The sequence below is a fragment of the Erithacus rubecula genome, assembly GCF_903797595.1.
Source record: "Erithacus rubecula genome assembly, chromosome: 11".
Lineage (NCBI taxonomy): Eukaryota > Metazoa > Chordata > Aves > Passeriformes > Muscicapidae > Erithacus > Erithacus rubecula.
Genome location: NC_136663.1, coordinates 23781772 through 23798791, shown reverse-complemented (window position 1 = coordinate 23798791; position 17020 = coordinate 23781772). Strand labels below are relative to the sequence as shown.

General features: G+C 42.8%; 2 protein-coding genes across 4 annotated transcripts in view; one reads left to right on the top strand and one right to left on the bottom strand.

Moving 5' to 3' along the window:
- The window catches only part of MRPS22 (mitochondrial ribosomal protein S22), a 403791-nt gene that overhangs the window by 380560 nt on the left and 6211 nt on the right, over positions 1 to 17020 (bottom strand). The window lies entirely within an intron of this gene.
- On the top strand, positions 3214 to 16927 carry COPB2 (COPI coat complex subunit beta 2). Of its 2 annotated transcripts, none has more exons than XM_079315412.1 (22): positions 3214 to 3349; positions 4473 to 4610; positions 4865 to 4951; positions 5779 to 5905; positions 6475 to 6623; positions 7725 to 7871; positions 8871 to 8970; positions 9096 to 9238; positions 9451 to 9650; positions 9940 to 10050; positions 10311 to 10399; positions 10476 to 10582; positions 10860 to 11003; positions 11636 to 11766; positions 12094 to 12301; positions 12530 to 12640; positions 13460 to 13674; positions 13950 to 14042; positions 14122 to 14302; positions 14407 to 14475; positions 16091 to 16180; positions 16561 to 16927. In XM_079315412.1, the coding sequence occupies exons 1-22, from the start codon at positions 3347 to 3349 to the stop codon at positions 16654 to 16656; spliced, it is 2739 nt and encodes a 912-aa protein (XP_079171538.1). In that variant the 5' UTR covers positions 3214 to 3346; the 3' UTR covers positions 16657 to 16927. The 2 variants fall into 2 exon arrangements, with proteins under 2 accessions (XP_079171538.1, XP_079171537.1); XM_079315411.1 differs by having other exon boundaries at positions 16088 to 16180.

Below are 17020 nucleotides of genomic sequence, written 5' to 3'. Positions count from 1 at the left end.
ACAGGAAATGTATCCTGCAGCACCCTATTGCCAGTTCCTCTATCACACTCCTGTATTCACACTTGCAGAAATTCTGACTGTGCTCTTAACAAGAAGACAGTGTGCAATGGCCATTCACACTGCACTGAAAATGTTCTTTATTCTGTTTTTTACAGGAAGCCAGATCTGTGGTTGCACTCTTCTCATCTGCAGCCATCCCATCATTTCCCTGCATCATCCTCTCCTCTTCCCTTGCCCTGTCTGTGCTCTATCAGATATCTGCTAGCTATGTGAGACAAGCAAACCCAGGTTTTGGGTAAAGATAATGCCAGATTTCTTCCAGGCCTGGGAGGGAAGAGCCAAATGGCCATTCCAGGTGTGCTGCTCCAGGTGAGCTGCAGCAGGTGCTACTGCAGAGCCAAGCAGGCACAGGTGAGGAAGGGGCACTGAGGAACTTGAGGGCAATGCCCACAAGGAACAGAGTTACCTCTTTCACTGCTCTGCAATAAAACACTGGGTTGGGCATTTTTTACCTGAAAAATACCTTTCACTAAACAACCATAGGAATACCTGTTGAGTTGCACAAAAAACCTGAAGCAGAGACTTTGTTCTCATGTAATTCCTGTACTGAAAGGCTGCTTAGAGACATGCCACAGTTCCAGCTGTTTTGTGTGCAGCCCCTGGTGTAACAGTGACCAGTACAGGATACACAGGAAACCACATAAAAGGGAAACCAATACATAATGTATTCCCTCTGTATACCCATTTAATTTCCACAATGGATCATGCCTTGGACTCAGAACTCATACCCAGCTGGTAAACTTGCCTCTAACAGCTTGTGAGGGATATTTCTTATTTGGAATTTAATTGCTTTTTTTTTCATTTCTTCTTTCCTCCTGTAAGGTCAGTCTTGGTTTTATACCCTGTGCTTTTCCTCTCCCCTTAGCTTTTCTATTACTACAACTTCCCAGGAGAAGCTAACAGCAAAACAATTTCTTCCTTTCTTTGCTGTTATTTTCTAGACTAACAAGCTCTACACCTTCATCTTTCCCTTACCTTGCTGATCATCTTTAACTGCCCTGTAATAGTCTCATCCCTCTCTCTGGACAATACTTCACTGAGATTTTTGAGGAAAAACACACAGTGTGTGCTGTATACCCCCCACTCTACCTACATTCTCTATTATAGCCACTTTCTTCCACATCTCCTCTTTCAGTGTTCTACCTCAGCCACCTAAAAATCATGAATTGCACTCAAAAATCATAAATTTTACTCAAATAATTCCTTTTAGGCTGGGTTATCCAGATTCTGCATCCTCAAAATCCGTACTCCAACATTTTAAATGTTATTGTAGAATCATCACTGTAATGAATTCAAAATGGAAAACAAGACTTAAAGAAAGCTGAAAGTCTAAACTCATTCATACCCCTTGACAATATTGTGCCCCTTTTCTTGCTTCAGGCATTTCTCTTCTCACTTTTCATCAAAGTTGTGGGGTTTTTAAAGATTTAATTATCTGTCTTTTCACCCTCGGAGTGAAAATTACAAGAATTGCAGTAACTGTTCTGTCTCTCACTTTTGTTTGTTTATGTCCTTCAGACCGTAAACACTCCAGGCCGGTGTAATCCTCCTTGCAATGTTGTGGGATAAAGGACAGAGTGCTCCTAATCCCCAGCTGAACACTCGTATCAAAAGAAGAATTTACTTTAACTGGATCCCAAAGAATATAAATATCCTCTGTGTCATTCCTCTCCTTTATACAACAAAATGTGGGGGATGCAATTTTTAGAGATATAACTTCAATCTGGCAGCAAGGGTAGGAGAAATTCCCTCAAGAGTGGTTCCTTGTACTCTGGTGCTTCCCAAACCTTCACATTCCCCATGTTTCTATTAGAAACTGTTTGGAGCTGCAGCAATTTTAGCTGGTAAAATGATTGAGAAAAGTGCCAGTCTCGGGGTCTGCAGGGCTGACCAGGCTCATGAGTTTGTCTTTGAGACAGATTGGCACGCTGGATTCCCTGCCAGGTCACCCCAGAGCGCTGTCACCAGGCTCCTGTCCCCCAGCAGTGTCACCATGACTGCTCTGGGGACAGATCAGACTGCGCTGAGGGGACAGGACCAGGAACACCTAGAGATTGTCACCACATCCTCTCACTGAGGGGACCAGGGTCACACAGGGGACTCTGTATGGGGGCACTGACAGGACACTGAGGGGACACTGAGGGGACAGAGTTTGGGGCACCATAATATATCAAAAGGCATTCAAGCTATTCCAGAGTGCCCAAAGGAGGGCACGAGGATGGTGGAGGGAATGCCGTGTGAGTGGTTCAGGACACTTGGTCTGTTCATCCTGCAGGGGACTCAAGGGAGAGCTCATAGCAATCTCCAGATCCTCATGAGGTAAAGTGAGGGGCCAGTATGATCTCTGCTCTATAGGGACAGTGACAGAACCTGAGGGACCAGCAGAGAGCTGGGGCAGGAGAGGCTGAGTAAGGATATCAGAAAAAGTTGTTTTCACAGAGGTTGGATGCTGAACAGGATCCGTAGTGCAGGCACAGCACCAAGAAGGGCACGGGTCAGGAAGTGTTTGGAAATGCTCCCAGACACTCGGAGCGATGCTCAGGCTGTGACAGAGTTGGGTTCACTCTCAGACACTCGGGGCGATGCTCAGGGTGTGATAGAGTTGGGTTCACTCTCTGACACTCGGAGCGATGCTCAGGCTGTGACAGAGCTGGGTTCGCTCAGACACTCGGGGCGATGCTCAGGCTGTGACAGAGCTGGGTTCACTCTCAGACACTCGGAGCGATGCTCAGGCTGTGACAGAGCTGGGTTCACTCTCACACTCGGAGCGATGCTCAGGCTGTGACAGAGCTGGGCTCGCTCTCAGACACTCGGAGCGATGCTCAGGCTGTGACAGAGCTGGGTTCACTCTCTGACACTCGGAGCGATGCTCAGGCTGTGACAGAGCTGGGTTCACTCTCTCACACTCGGAGCGATGCTCAGGGTGTGGCAGAGCTGGGTTCGCTCAGACACTCGGGGCGATGCTCGGAGTGTGTTTTACGGGATCGGAGCTCCGTTCGCAGGTCCCTGTGGGTCCCTTCCCGGTTTCTGATCGCGTCTCCGAGCCCCCTCCCCTCCTGAGGCAGCGCGCGCCGACTACAACTCCCGCCATGCCCCGCGCTGAGCGCCACCCGACTACACTTCCCGGCATTCCGCCGCGGCACCTGGCTCTCGCGAGACTGTGGGCCGGCTCGCGGCGCTGTCGCGAGAGCGGCAGGCCCGGAAGCTCCACGTCGGAGGTCGGAGCGAGCGGGGCGGCGGCGAGCGGAGCGGAGCGGGGCCGGGCGCACCGGGGCGCGGCGCGGCCATGGTGAGCCTCAGGCGGGGGCCCGGGGGCTGGGCGCCCTCGCTGCGGGAGGGGGACCGGCCCCGCCGGGCCCAGCGAGGCGGCGCAGCTGCCCGAGGGCAGGAGGGGCCGGGGCTGGGCGCTCCCAGGCGTTCTCAGCCCCCCGAGCCGCTGTCCCGGGCTCGGCCCTCGGAGCGGCCGGTCCCGGCCCTGGGGAGCTGCCGAGCCTGACCTCCAGGGATAAGCGCGGGATCAAGGGGAGCTGTGCTTGCCTGTCTGCTGTTTGTAGCCGGAGAAATGAACCCAAATTCAACTCCACATCCCGTGTCATGGCTGTGGTGCAGCTGCTACATGATAGCCAGGTGGTTTTTTTTCCTTGCAGTGTCTAACATAGGTAACTACAGGTTTTATTATTACATGCAGTGTTCTTTGATCAGCCACTACCCACTGAGTTCTCTGAGATAAAAGCAGCATTAAGTGATCTTAAATGAGTGTTTAAATGAATCCATAATGCCTCGAATATATTAGAAAATCACTTTGCTAGACTTCATGCCTTTGAAGTACTCTGGCTTTACATTGCTGGTGACGAAAGTGGAAAGTCAGAGTCTTGTTTGTAAGGGAAAGACTTAAACTTCTCTCTCACTTTCTAGGAGACAGTGTTCCATTCTAAAATGTAATTTTGAAATTGTGGATGGAAGTAAATTTATAATGGGCAAATGCTGTTGTGCTCTATTGTGATAGCTGGCTTTTCTTCCTGGTTTGTCAGGTGAAGTAGCAGGAAGATTAATTTTCAAACATTTGTATTAGGCACATGTTCTCTCTCCTTTGCTTTCATAGTTCAGCGACACCAGGAAGATGTGCAGTGCATCTCTTTTGTTTTTTCTTTGACTCTGCTGGAGGTACTTTTTGCTGTATGAAGAAATTCTGAATTTCACAGAATTAAACTAAACAGAGCAATTGCCATTGGTGGGGATGTGATGCTCCCTACAAAACCAGATACATATGGCTAGAAAACAGTAGTGACCTTCTGTCTTCCTGAACAGCAGGATTGGATCCTTTTATTCTAAGAGCAAACTGCAGCTCTCCCTTTCCCTTTCCTGTGCCAGTTTGCTGTCAGATGCCCTGGCATTGCCCCTTGTTTCCCCAGCCTCTCCGACTGGACATCAAGCGGAAGCTGACGGCGCGCTCTGACCGGGTGAAGAGTGTGGACCTGCATCCCACGGAGCCATGGATGCTGGCCAGCCTCTACAACGGCAGTGTCTGTGTGTGGAACCACGAAACACAGGTGATGCCTCTAGCTGTGCCTTGCTGGGGACTCTTCATCACTGACACATGTGTAGCTGGTGCTGGAAAATTGAATTTGTACTGAATCTTCAGTCGCTGCTGCTAACTGACTGTGCTCTCCTCTGGCTGAGTACAAGAGTCACTGTATCTGTAGACAAGGAAGTGACATACTGGACACTGTAAAAAAGTAGAAAGAGCTGGTTTCAGAATTTGTGTTGTCTCCAGTGCTATAAACGTAACTGTTTTTGTTTTCAGACTCTGGTGAAGAATTTTGAAGTGTGTGACCTGCCCGTGAGAGCTGCCAAGTTCGTGGCCAGGAAGAACTGGGTTGTTACTGGAGCTGTAAGCTGTTCTCCTCTTGTGGTTTCCTATGCAGCTACACTTTCTCTGATTAATTTTCATGCCATTACTTTCTGCATCATGTAATAACCTGGCCTGATAGGAATTTGTAGAGGAGAAGGGAATACTTCACTACAAAAGTTTTCTCCTTTAAGGAAACGTAGTAGCTTAAACTTTTCATTTTAAGAGAGCAAGCTGCTAAGGTGACTGACTCTGCAGGTAATGCCATGTGGAACATACTCAGCACACAGTTCTGACTCAGTATCATAGGTGCTACTTTAACTAAGATGAAACTATTGACAGTCCTAGGTAATATGAATTAGAAATTGCTTTCTTTGTTCTTGGTTATATTAAGAATATTTTATTTAGTTTTGCTCACAACTAGAAAAAATGTGTCTGCTTTTATTCAGTGATTCTGCTTTGAGAGGAATAGTTGTACTCTGATCTTGGTAACACATTTTTCTTTATGGAGTGAATATTTTTTGGCTAAATTAAGGTAATGCCTAAATATTTTTGTCTCAACTTTCATTTCCTGGTCTGCCTGGAAAAAATTTATTTTCATTTCATTACCTTGCACTGCTGTGACTCAGTTACCTGTAAAAATAAAAATTTAGTTGAAGTTTTTTCGATTGCATAAATTACTTGAAACAGTAGTGTGTAATTTATAGCCTTCTGAATCCAACTATAATTTGTATAACTTAGCAAGCAAAATTCCTTAAACATTTTGTTGTCTTCAACGGTGGAATGTTTTTTCCTAGCTCCCCTGCATTGCATAGAAGGTGCACTGCACAAGAGACTGATTTTCATGTGGCTTTTTGTCTGTTTCCCAGGATGACATGCAGATCAGAGTTTTTAATTACAACACACTGGAAAGAGTTCATATGTTTGAGGCCCATTCCGACTACATCCGGTGCATTGCAGTGCACCCCACGCAGCCCTTCATCCTCACGAGCAGTGGTGAGAGTCCTGGGACAGGTTTTCATGTTCTGCTGTGTTCAGCCTCCTGGTTTGTGTGCACTGAGGGCTTGCAGGTCTTCTTGGGAAGACTCAGGATTCCTGGAGCAAGTAGCCAATGTGGCAGTTGTTATTTTGTTATTTCTTGGTAGATGCGTTCCTGGTTTTTTAATGGAATATCAACTGCACTTAAAATTTAAAATATAATTATTTGTATTCTTGCCAGAGAAGAGCAATGAGCCTTCTCTCTTAATATCTGCCAGAGGAAACATTTGTATATGTGCTAATTAGTGGGGCAAGCACTCAAATAACAGCTCAGGTTGTGTTTTTTAAAAAATTTTGCTGTGGTTTAGAGTAAGTTTTTAGCTGGGGATCTGACTTAAAAGCAGCAGACAACTTTCATCTCCCAGTGGTACTTCTGCAAGGACTGGTAATCTTATATAGTTGCAAATAGATTATTAGGAGTACCTCCTTTTCAGCCTGTAATATGAAGTTCTGGAGGATTATGCAGTATAAGGAGCTAGTTCTCACCCACTGAAGCTTAGTTGGTTGTTGTTTGTGGTTTTTTCCAGATGACATGCTGATCAAACTCTGGGACTGGGATAAGAAATGGTCTTGTTCTCAGGTGTTTGAAGGACACACTCACTACGTCATGCAGATTGTCATAAACCCAAAAGACAATAACCAGTTTGCCAGTGCCTCTTTGGATAGGACAATTAAGGTAGAGAAATTCTATTTGGGTTTTTCAGTCGTTAAGTGATGATCAGTGTATACAAAGCAATAATCTTGTATGGATGATGGGTCTATATTCTTAAAAGCAGGTGCAGTAATGAAATTTTGACTGAACAAAGACCTGGACATTGGTCAGGCACCTGCTAAGCAACTCTGTAAATTTACCAGATTACCTGTTGTCTCTAATCATTGGAGTCTAGTTCTTTAAACTCTTTCAAGTGCTGTATCTCCATTTGGACTACACAGAAATATGGAAGAGGAGCAATGGTTTTACTGTCAATGGGTGATTTGGGAGTATTGAAACTGTGTAGTGGATAGAGACTTCAACTGTGTATTAAAAAGAAAAACCTAAACCCTGCTAAAGGTGTCTCTCCCATTACTTTGATGGCCTTGGCTATCTGTGCATGAAATTCTTTCCAGAGACACTTTCAGCCTTCTCATAGTCTCATTTGCTCTGCAGCTGTTACTAAATATCTGTGACTACAGATTTGCAGCCAATGTGCAGTGACACCTCCTCACACTTCCTGTACATTATCAGTATATTGGCTGTAAAAAGCCAGCACTGATTTCATGTAACCACAGATGTTGAGATCAGGTGCATGTAAATGCTGATTTAGAGTTATAAACATGAGAAAACACCTATATATCTGCACTTGATTTGCTTCATTTTATATCCTCATTTAACATGAGATTTGATATTCTTTAGTGCAAGTGGAAAAAATTAAAAATCAGGGCACAGTTGGAAGAAACTCATGTATAATAGCAGTTAGTTACTAGCTAGTTTTATTATTTATTTACTTATTTATTACAGATATTACTTCTTAAAAACAGTGCTTCATATGGTTTTATGTCTGTAAAGAAGTTTAAAGCAACCAATTTCATTGTTTGGAGGAATATTATTTGTGTTTACTGGGGGAAGGACTGGTAGTTTGCTGAGCAGTTGTTGACATTTTTCACAACTGCGTCTTTGGAATTCTGTGTAATTTCTCTTTGGATTTGTGAAGTACTTCTGCAAGCCTGTTGTGTTTGCCAGGGCTGACCTGGACACAGAAGATTGCTGAGTACAGGTGGTTTGTGTTTTGCTGTTTAGGTGTGGCAGCTTGGATCATCCTCTCCCAACTTCACCTTGGAAGGCCACGAGAAAGGAGTGAACTGCATTGACTATTACAGTGGTGGGGACAAGCCATACCTCATTTCTGGGGCAGATGACCGTCTGGTGAAGATCTGGGACTACCAGGTGTGTGCTCAGCTCTTGAGAAGCTTTTGTGTGCAGGCTGCCACATTTGGTACAAAGTTTCTGTTGTTACATTTTTTTTCCTGTGGTAAATTGATTCCCTGCCTTTTAGCCTCATGTTTGTGGATTAAGCTGTTCCCCCGCTATGTTCAAGTGTAAATATTGCTCATGCATCAATTCTTTCCATCATTCCACCTCTCTTTTCTTTCTTCATTCTTTATAGCTTCCCCCACCTCCTGTGTCATCCTGTACACATTGGCACAGTCCCATGTGTTGCATTCAGGATGATGAGGTGCCCTGCTTGAATGCTCCTCAGGGAAGAGATCAGTTCTGGTGCTGGAGTCTAGAACTCCTGAGTTCTTCTTGTGTACAAGTGTCTGAATGGCCAGAAGGGCAAAAGAGAAGTTGGGTGGTACTTTCTGGTCATTAAAACTTACTGCCCAGAGTAAATCCAAGCCCAGAAGTTGAAGCTGGCACTGTTAATTTAAGCCTTCAGTGCAATCATGAATATTACACAAGAGTGCTTGAGATTTTGCCACCATGTGCAGCTGGAGACACTATACATGTTGACTTAGTTACCCCAAGCAGAGTAGCCTGTCTTTCACAACTGTGTGAATGAACATTCTTACCAAAGATCTAAATTAAATCTGTTTCCACCTGTAATGCAGTGTTTGGTTGTGATTTTTTTTGTTTTTGCAGTGAACTCAGCTTTCTATCTTGCTTTCATCTGTTGTGCTATGCAGCTCTGAGAAAGCATATTTTTAGCCATAAACACATCTGAAAATAGAGAAAAATGCCTCTGCCAAGGGAAATAAATATTTTCTTCTGGGCAGGAGGTACAACTCAACACAATCACAGTTTCTAATATCTTGGTGCTGTTGTTTGAATGCCTTGCAAATGTAAGAAATTTAGAGAATTTTCAGATCTATTTTAGATTTGGGGGAGATTTTTCTTAAAGAAATAAGGGTTAAAATGTGTCATTGTGTTCTCTCTTCCTTTCAGAATAAAACCTGTGTCCAGACACTGGAAGGCCATGCTCAGAACGTGTCATGTGTCAGCTTCCATCCGGAGCTGCCCATCATCATCACCGGCTCTGAAGATGGTAACTTTGGGTTTCTGGTGTGGAAAGCACAGGAAAAGAACAGAGGGGAGAGCTCTGGTGGTGGTGTGGCTGCACCCCTGCTCCCTCACTTTGAGCTGAAAGGATCCATCCCTGTTTTTCCCCAGGCACGGTGCGGATCTGGCACTCCAGCACATACCGCCTGGAGAGCACCCTGAACTACGGCATGGAGAGGGTGTGGTGTGTGGCCAGCCTGAGAGGCTCCAACAACGTGGCCTTGGGATATGATGAAGGCAGCATTATTGTTAAGGTACAGTTCATGGCTTGAAGAGAGAAATTGTGATTCATCGCTCTCCTGTGTGCACAACTGGTTTCTGATTCTGGGATAGTACCTAAAATACTGAAATTTTGGCATTTTAATTGCTTTTTTGATAGAGATTAGCTTATTTCACTTGATATTTTCAATTGAAAAGAAAATCAACAATGTATTTTTTCCATAGCCTAACTTTTCTTATTTTCTAGCTTGGTCGTGAAGAACCTGCTATGTCCATGGATGCAAATGGAAAAATTATTTGGGCTAAACATTCTGAAGTCCAACAGGCTAACTTGAAAGCAATGGGAGATGCTGAAATCAAAGATGGAGAGAGGTTGCCACTGGCTGTGAAGGATATGGGCAGCTGTGAAATCTATCCTCAGACAATCCAGCACAACCCTAATGGACGGTAACTCATTCCTTTATCACTTCCCTTGAACTGCTTGGGGTTTTTTGTTAACAGGCTCAAATAAAAGGAATCCAAGATACAAGAGCTGAACAGTGGAGACAGGAGGAGCATGATTCAGGAAGGAAATGGAGTTCCATGACATTTTAGGGCATATATGAAGCTCATATTCTGTGTTTCTGTGATCACCCTGGGCATGGGAACCTTCACATTTGCAGATCATTTTCCTTCTTGCTGCTGCCTGCTGACCTGAACACAGATATTTGACAAGTGCCTCTCTCTCCTGCCTCAGGTTTGTGGTGGTGTGTGGTGATGGTGAATACATCATCTACACAGCCATGGCTCTGAGGAACAAGAGCTTTGGGTCTGCACAGGAGTTTGTGTGGGCGCATGACTCTTCAGAGTAAGTCTTGCAAGTTTTTTCCTTTGTATTGCATTTGCTGCTGCTACTTTAGTTTAATTTTCAAGCCGTTTTCAGACCAAAATATGCATGCAAAATGGACTTTCAATAGTTGTCGTGCTTGAAAAGTTTGAATTTTTAGCATTCTGCTGGTTTTAGAAGATAACTCAAACGCAGTTGTTTTGTAGCAGCTTCTGGTTTAGTAATTTACTATTTTGGAAAGTGAATAATTGTTTTGTTTATTTATTTGTTTATTTATTTAGATATGCAATCAGGGAGAGCAACAGTGTTGTAAAAATATTTAAGAATTTCAAAGAGAAGAAGTCGTTCAAGCCTGATTTTGGAGCAGAAGGTAAGTACTTTAAAAATAATTATGTTGGTGTGAGTTTTGCACAATGGGGATTTCTTCCACCTTTATTTCCTTTCAGGCATCTATGGTGGCTTTCTGTTGGGGGTCAGATCTGTAAATGGCCTGGCATTCTACGACTGGGAGAACACAGAGCTGATTCGCAGGATTGAAATCCAGCCCAAACACGTAAGGTTCTGCATGGGACTGAAGATAGTTACCTGTCTGAGTTTACTGATTTATATTTTTTTATTAAACTAATTTTCTTGCATGAAGCCAAGCTGTCAGTAATAAAGTAATAATTTAAGTTGATCTCGGCCATGTGGCAGAAAGGGCAGAAAAATTCCTGTAAGTGTTGGCTTCTGAGTCCTAAAGCTTCTAGAGCTGGTGTGTTTTACCCTTAATTCCCACATGGTCTATAACCTGGGCTGTGTAACACTGTGCACTGTTGATTCTGCTGTCACAGATTTTCTGGTCTGACTCGGGTGAGCTTGTGTGCATTGCTACAGAAGAGTCATTCTTCATTCTTAAGTACCTGTCAGAGAAAGTGGCAGCAGCCCAAGAAACACATGAAGGTGTCACTGAAGATGGAATTGAAGATGCCTTTGAGGTACCTTCTATTTAAAAACTGGGATGAGATTAGAGATGGTAGAAGAAAGAGAGTGCAGCAAACTTAGTCCTTAACATAGTCCAATTTAGATGTTAGTTTCCAGATATTGTGCCTCTGCCTGAGGAATACTTGATCATTTTTTTGGGATTCCTGAAGAGTGCATCCCTGTCTGAATCACAGCATAACATGTCTTGATGCCTGCATTTCTCTTCATCTATTGTCAGAGAGTTACAGATATTGTTTTTAAAACACACTTTTGGGTCATTGACTAATTTTTTTCTATAATTTTCAAGTTTTGAAATGTTATTCAAGTTTGAGAAGTGAAAAAAACTTCATGCAGTGAAATGTCAGAAATGACAATTTCAGAAGGAAACTTACCTTTGATTGTCTTGCTTAAAGCTTAGTGTGGTGCTTATTTCCTAGGTTCTTAATTGGCTTAGTTAAGAATTAGGGCAGCATGCATATAAAACTGAATTATCATTTATGTACTTCTAATCTATATCTAAAATTATATTTGCAACTTGCCCAACTATTTAAGTATGGAATATGGAATTACACTTTAAATTGCAGTAGTCTTTCTGCTGCCTAGAAGTATCTTTTTATGTATCTAATTAACCAAATTTGCTTTGCAGGTTCTTGGAGAGATCCAGGAGATTGTGAAAACAGGTCTGTGGGTTGGTGACTGCTTTATTTACACCAGCTCTGTCAACAGACTCAACTACTATGTTGGAGGAGAGATTGTCACCATTGCCCACCTGGACAGGTGAGGTGCTGCTTCAGTTCAGGTGTTCAAGGTTCTCTCTCAGTGAGAGCAGGGGGTTCAGGGTGAAGCCTGGCAGCTGCTGCTGTGCCCTGCCTTAGCACCAGAGGTGGGAACAAGGTGGGTGTTGTGAGGCAGCAGTGCAGGTCTGAGGGATGAACAGTGCTGTGTGAAAGAGTACACCCAGGAAAAGCTGAGTATTTGTCCTGGTTTGAAACCCCAACAGTATTTGATGGGAGTATTCCTGCTACCATAAGAACTACAGGAATGGCTTTTTACAGACTGACTGTGTGAGTCTGTTGCAGCTGAGTGTTCTCTGTTTTGTTTCAGAACAATGTATCTCCTGGGGTATATCCCCAAGGACAACAGGCTGTATTTGGGTGATAAAGAGCTGAACATTGTTAGTTACTCTCTGCTGGTCTCAGTGCTGGAGTATCAAACTGCTGTGATGAGGAGAGATTTCGGCATGGCTGACAAAGTTCTTCCCACAATTCCAAAGGAACAGAGAACCAGGGTCGCACATTTTCTTGAAAAACAGGCAAGAAAGCTACTTCTTAATTATGCAACTAAATAAATTGATTTTTTCACATTCTTAATTGAGTTTGCTAAGCAAAACCCAGTGATACTATCCATGAGCATTAACTCTTGTTAATAATCCTGTTTGTTTGAGAACACTATAACCTTCTGTTCAGAGTGCTTTGTTTAAGTATTTAGGATTATGTTTGACCTGACAGGTCCCAGCTTCACTGTCAAATTTTTATTTTAGGGCTTCAAACAACAAGCTCTTGCAGTGTCTACAGATCCAGAGCATCGTTTTGAACTTGCTCTTCAACTTGGAGAATTAAAAATAGCCTATCAGCTTGCAGTGGAAGCAGAGGTAACTATATCAATTTGGGTGATTCATCCTGGATTCTCAGTATTAGCAGGAGTCTGAGATGCCCTGTAAGAAAAGGCAGTGATATGTGGGGATGCAATACAACTCCCTAAACACAACTGAAATGCCTCCAGCTCCTTTGATGAAGTTCTTCAGCCTGTAATTCAAAGGAATCTGACCTGTTGAATGGGGACAAAGAACGGTGACTGCTCAGAAAGCCACAGGAACTCCTGCAGAATAGGAAACTTGAGCCCAGAACTTCATCTCCAGTACTTAACAGGGAGGAAAGACAGGGCTGAAGCCTTCAGACCTTTGTTCCAGCCTTGGCAAACTTAGACTTCTGCACTAAAAGAATTGACTGGCAGTAATTTGTCCCATCATTATTACACAGAGAATCGATCTCATTGTTTCTGCTGTAAAATAACCAAGTTCTTTAGAAGGAATGTTAACTTAGTTACAGACACAAATGCCTTTTAGTGTTCTGAGGGTTAACTTGGGAGCTTTAAGAGATTGTTAGTTAAATTTCCAGAGTTATTCCTGCCTCCCCCCTCCATGTTTACTGAGAAGCTGTTTATTTTATGTAATGTTACAGCTGGGTAGGGATCTCTTAACACTCACTGGGAGTGTTGGGAAGTCATGCTAGGAAGCTGCAGTAATCACAGTACCTCAAAGGGAAGACAAGTGTAGTCATGGGATACAGCACCTTCACAAGCCAACTTATATTTTCATACTGAGTGCTATGAAAACCTTTAAATGCTGGTCAGAAATGTGAGTGATTTGGTTTTTTCCTTTCCCCCCTCTTCCCTTTTTGTACAAAATCAGTCAGAACAGAAGTGGAAGCAGCTTGCAGAACTTGCCATCAGTAAATGCCAGTTTGGCTTAGCCCAGGAGTGTCTCCACCATGCCCAAGACTACGGGGGGCTGCTGCTCCTGGCCACAGCTTCAGGGAATGCCAGCATGGTGAACAAGTTGGCTGAAGGTGCAGAAAAGGATGGCAAGAATAATGTGGCATTTATGAGCTACTTCCTGCAGGGAAAGTAAGTGGCAAACGAGCTTCTGATTGCTCTGTTCTGTCTTCTCAAGGGCCAAGACCCTCAGGTTCTTCAAGTGGTTAACTACAGCTAACTGAAATCCTAATGGAGAAAGATGGGCATAGGTCCTTCTCAGGAAAGCTCATTCCATAATGGCTGCTAGATTTAAAATCTGAAATTAAATCACCTTAAATTAATGGAATAGAATAAACAACTGTTCTAATGCAAGAATTTGCCTTTACTAAGTTTACTAGTTAAAATCCCATTTTGAAATCTTTTAGGCTTGATTCATGCTTGGAACTCCTGATCAAAACTGGGCGTCTCCCTGAAGCTGCTTTCCTTGCACGGACGTATTTGCCAAGCCAAGTTTCAAGGTAATTTCTAAGCATATGCAGAGCATGAGTTGTGTTGTCTGAATGAGCTGTCTGTAACAAATCTGCTTTGCATCTCCAGGGTTGTTAAGCTCTGGCGGGAGAACCTCTCTAAAGTCAATCAAAAAGCTGCTGAGTCTCTTGCTGATCCTACAGAATATGAAAATCTTTTCCCTGGATTAAAGGAGGCATTTGTTGCTGAAGAGTACGTTAAGCAAAGTCTTGCTGACTTGAGGCCAGCCAGGGAATACCCCCTTGTCACTGTAAGTAGGTTTTTCTGTCTCTAGAAGAAAAACATTTGGTGGTATGTGAAATCAGCTCTCAGCAGCTCAGTGCAGCACTTAAATGTGTCTTTTTTTACTTGTAGCCAAATGAAGAAAGAAACTTACTTGAAGAAGCAAAAGGGTTTGAGCCCTCTGGAATAATGACATCTCAGGTCAGTGAGTGATGAATCTAAGGGAGAACTTTGCTATCTTACAGTAACATCTGCCCTCGAGAATTATTTCACCAGTAACGGAAAAATTGTTGCTTTCATTACCTTGACTTGTAAGTGCTGCAGTTGGCTTCATGTTATTTTCCTCAGATTCTTAATCTACATCTGTACCTACTAACAGCTTCTTGACTGAAATTATTTGTGCTTCCTTACCCTGGGTCACCCTTTGTAGTGTAATTGTAGATTCTTTCCACTGAATTCGTCCTACAGAAAAGTAAGTCCAGTTGCATTTACAAACACTGCCTCAACTGCAGCTGGTTTCTAAAAGCTCAGTAGCTGGAAATGGAGACTCTTGCCTATTACAGCAGTGACAAATGCCCTGTGTTCTGTGCTGGTGTGCTGCATGGTTATGGAATAACACTGCTCCATAACTAACCTACCAGGAATCCTATTTGGGTCCTTGAACATAGGTTCTAATCAATATCTGAAGTAACAAATTCATTTTTTTACCACTTCAGTGTCCAATTCTTATGCAGAAAATAGGACAAGTCTATGGTATAAGCATACAGATTTGAAACAAATACTTAAAGCTTTTCAGAGCCTTAGGAGAAGATGACAACTTCTAATTTTGCTCAAGTCAAATACACTTTACATTTGTATGTGAAAATCATAATGGCAAGGATTTGTTAAAGGCAGTGATGCTGGCACAACTATTTGAGACTGTAAACATCTAAAAACTGAACTGGAAACTGAAGGAGAAACAGAAAAGCTACAACTCTCCATTGTTTGTATATTTTTCCTCAAAGGAGATGCACTACAAAACATAATTTTGAACATCCCTTACACAGCAGTTAGGTTACTTTTAAGCCTCTATAGTGATTCTGCCTCTTGTTACTATTAAAACAAAATCAAACTTGTCTGCAGATTTGTTAAAGATGATAAACAACATGGTCAGGGCTACCTATAGAAACAAATGGAAGCAAATGAGAATTAGCTTGCCACAGAAGCTGAAAACAAGACCTCAGTGTATCTTTGCATTCAGCTCATGATTGCATAAAAGCTCTAAACCCCAGTAGTCTCTTACAGCTGAGGCTGAATATAGCACATTTTGTAGGAGACAGATTACTTCTATAATTAAATAGTTAATTGAATAGTATCTTTGCATCAATAATAGTACTGACTAGTAAATTATCTAAATATAAAACTTGTGCAGCAGTGAAGCGAGAAGGTGATGTGTTAAACCATTATAGGATTTGGGACACAAAGCCCAGCAACTACTAAAATTTGCTGTCAGTCTCAACTAATTTAGTCTCTCCTGCTGAGCATGTTGAAAATCACTAACAGCATTTCAGTATTTAAAATAAACTGATAATTTCTGAAGGTTCTCATCATATCAGTTCCATCCTCAACTGCTTCACATATACTGGGGAAGGAGATAGTCTCCAATGGAGTGAGGACTAGAATGCTTTCTGACAGTGAAGATGTGGCTCAAGAATAACTAAGGGAAGCTGAAAGAGATCCACTGGGAAAGGGGCATTAGAGGTCTGCTGTTGTTTACCTGCTTTTGTTGAAAGAATTTAAGTTGCAAAAACTAAAGGAATTTCTTTGCCATTAGAAGAAGGCTGAAGAACCAGTTCCTTCTCCTAAACAAGAAGTGATGAAGACAGTTGTGCAGAACTCTGATAACCTTCCAGCAAGAGATCAAAAGGTACCTAAACAGTTTAATAAGGGGAAGTATAAGCTCTCAATTCATTTGCCATTAAAGAATTTAGTGAGTGTGATTGAACCAAGCTACAGCAAACCTGACTCTGGCAGACACTGCCCACAGTAAGACCTGTTCAGCAGGGGGTGATGAGGGGCAGTTCAAACCCAGCTGCTCAGAACATTGGTAAAAAGCTGCAGTGCTGCAAGAGGCTTCCTCACAAGCCAGGTAGCTGCTCTCCAGCTTCCTTCAGCACTCGTGTTCTTCATGAGGCCTTGGCTGGGGTTTGCAGGCTGCAGATCCATCCTACAGAGCTATCCATGCCAAAAGCTGCCTCACAGGTAACCATAGTGCTATCCCCCTCATCCAGTCTTTTCTCTCCCTAGACACTGCTGGACTTGGAAGATGACTTAGATAACTTGGATCTGGAGGATATTGATACCACAGATATCAATCTGGATGAAGAGATCTTAGATGAGTGAACATCCTTTTTTAGATGACTAAATCAGGAAATAATTTGGTCAAAACCCAGAAAAATGAAGTTCTGTGGACTTCGTACTCCAAGTTATTTTGATTTTTGTATTACAAGTGGACCATGTACATGTAGAAGAAAATATAGAGCCAGCAACTGTACAAAGATAATCAGCTTCCAGTATGTTGAAATTCAAGATGTAGGCCTGTTCCAGAACATACTAAAAAATGTTTTCATTTATCAAGGAATTCAATAAATCCTTTAAAACATTCTGCTCCTCAGTTCTCCATTTACTAGTAATATTTACTAAGAATAGTTGAGTTCTTAAGCATAACCCAGCTTCCATAAATTCCAAATGTATGAAACCAGCACCA

Bases quoted from the DNA above. Each gene is read 5' to 3' on its own strand.
- COPB2 (XM_079315411.1), top strand. The intron at 10,051-10,310 runs GTAAGTCTTGCA...TTATTTATTTAG, and splicing joins TGGGCGCATGACTCTTCAGA to ATATGCAATCAGGGAGAGCA. The intron at 14,303-14,406 runs GTAAGTAGGTTT...TTTTACTTGTAG, and splicing joins GGGAATACCCCCTTGTCACT to CCAAATGAAGAAAGAAACTT.